Below are 2,500 nucleotides of genomic sequence, written 5' to 3' on the forward strand. Positions count from 1 at the left end.
AACTTCTAAATGAGATAATTGTCTTTCTCACATTGTTTTTTTTTTTTTCCAATATGTCATTTTTACTTGTTGAAAACCTATTACAAGTCTTTACCCTTCATATTAACATGTTAACCACCTATAGTCAATTCTTTTTAGTGAGGCAGATTTGCACGGACTCGCAAGGGTGTCCTTTTAAGCTCGGAAAAGTTTCCGAACAGCTGATTGGTTGGAAGTATTTTTGACCGACCAATCAGCGATCAGGAAACTTTTCCGAGCTAAAAGTGCACCCCTGCTAGTCGGTGCAATTCTGTCTCACTAAAAAGAATCGACTCCAGTAAAATTTCTGTTTTCTGTATTTACGGTTCATATACACCCGTTAATTGAATTCTCTCTGGACAGGTGAGTGGATTACCCATCAGGAACGATGATCAGCACGCAGGTGAAGTTGCCTCTATGTCTATCCATCTCCTGGAGGCCATCAAACGTTTCAAGATCAGGCATAGGCCGAGTGACACGCTCAAATTACGTATTGGTCTCCACTCAGGTACGTGTGATGCGAAATACATATTGGTTTATTATTGTTGTTATTATTATTATTGTTGTTGTTATTGTTGTTGTTCTTGTTCTTGTTATTATTATTATTATCATCATTATCATTATTATTATTATTATTATTATCATCATTATCATTATTATTATTATTACTTGCTAAGCTACAACCCTAAATGGAAAAACAGAATATGCTATAAGGACAACAGCTCCTTTATTATTATCATTATTATTATTATTATTATTATTAATATTATTATTATTATTATTATTATTATTCTTATTAGTATTACTTGCTAAGCTACAACCCTATTTGGAAAATCAGGATATGCTATAAGCCCTGGGGCTCCAACAGGGAAAGCAACCCATTGAGGAAAAGAAACAAGGAAAAATAGAATATTTTAAGAACGGTAACAACATTGAGTTATTATTATTACTTGCTAAGCTACAACCCTGGTTGGAAAAGCAGGATATGCTATAAGCCCAGGGGCTCCAACAGGGAAGGTAGCCCAGTGAGGAAAGGAAACCGGCTTGGTGATGAAAACTAGCCAAACCCCAGACATGAATAAGGACATGTCTGAGGTCTTTATCCTGAAGTGGGCTAGAAACGGCTGCTTGTGTTGTTGTTGTTGTTATTATGAATATATGCATACAAACACTATGATTAATGCACCAATTCGTATTTCATTCCAATCACAAGCTGATATCAAATGCATATTCAATTAAATGAAAAGAAAATGTCTTTTATGGAGAAGGACACTCCAAAATCAAACCATTGTCCTCTAGTCTTGGGTAGTGCCATAGCCTCTGTACCATGGTCTTCCACTGTCTTGGGTTAGAGTTCTCTTGCCTGAGTGTACAGTCGGACACGCCATTCTATCTAATTTCTCTTCCTCTTGTTTTGTTAAAGTTTTTCTAGTTTATAATGGAAATATTTATTTTAATGTGCATAGTGTTCTTAAAATATTTTATTTTTCCTCGTTTCCTTTCCTCACTGGGCTATTTTTTCCTGATGGGGCCCTTGGGTTTATAGCATATCCTGCTTTTCCAACTAGGGTTGTAGCTTAGCAAGAAATATTTAATATCAATATTATTAATCTGTTAATCTCATTGTTTCAGAAGCAGTAATTAATGACAAAATGATTCCCTTCTTCAGGTCCTGTCTGCGCAGGCGTGGTGGGTCTGAAGATGCCTCGTTATTGCCTCTTCGGGGACACCGTCAACACCGCCTCCCGGATGGAATCCACAGGGCAAGGTAAGAGAGAGAGAGAGAGAGAGAGTTTTGGAAGTCTCAAAGACTTTTTAGTCCATCCGCGAAGACTCCATTTGCTCATAGTTGTTTAAAAAGTTTTTATGATCTTTTTTTAACTTATTCTTGTATTCGTTTACAGAGAGAGAGAGAGAGAGAGAGAGAGAGAGAGAGAGAGAGAGAGAATGTCTTCTATCCTACCAGTGCCATAGAGAAAGATTATATATATATATATATATATATATATATATATATATATATATATATATATATATATATATATATATACATGTATGTATATTTATTTATTTATTTGTATACATACATACACACATGCATAGATACATACACACACATGCATATACCCTGGTAGGCGATATATCTTTGCAATCCATTTTTGCCAACAGTAATACAGTAACAGTGGATGAGCAACCTGGTGGAGTAACAAGAACGCTGTGTGTGGAGGAAATGTCCCCCTAAATCTTAATGAAGTCACTAGCAGCAGGGTGATGGATTGGGTTTAAGGCATGAGACAAGTTGTCTTTTCGGCCTCTACTCCTGATGCCTGGCGGTTGATCTTAATTGAAAAAGTATGGATAGGTAGGAGTCACTTGCCTTAGATAGGCACTGCGCATCCCAAGGAACTGGCTATCCTTTGATGAATCTAACCAATGAATCCTCTATGGATTTAGTCAATCTATGGAAAGAAAAAGATGATAG

The 2,500-nt window shown here is 36.3% G+C and overlaps 1 protein-coding gene across 1 annotated transcript in view; it reads left to right on the forward strand.

Moving 5' to 3' along the window:
• LOC137622741 (guanylate cyclase 32E-like) overlaps positions 1 to 2,500 on the forward strand; it is a 380,169-nt gene that overhangs the window by 361,888 nt on the left and 15,781 nt on the right. The window contains exons 22-23 of the mRNA XM_068353334.1: positions 382 to 526; positions 1,688 to 1,786. Coding sequence (XP_068209435.1) covers positions 382 to 526; positions 1,688 to 1,786 — 244 coding nt within the window. The remainder of the gene's footprint in view (positions 1 to 381; positions 527 to 1,687; positions 1,787 to 2,500) is intronic.

Source organism: Palaemon carinicauda, chromosome 29 (assembly GCF_036898095.1).
Source record: "Palaemon carinicauda isolate YSFRI2023 chromosome 29, ASM3689809v2, whole genome shotgun sequence".
In the NCBI taxonomy this organism is placed as follows: Eukaryota; Metazoa; Arthropoda; class Malacostraca; order Decapoda; family Palaemonidae; genus Palaemon; species Palaemon carinicauda.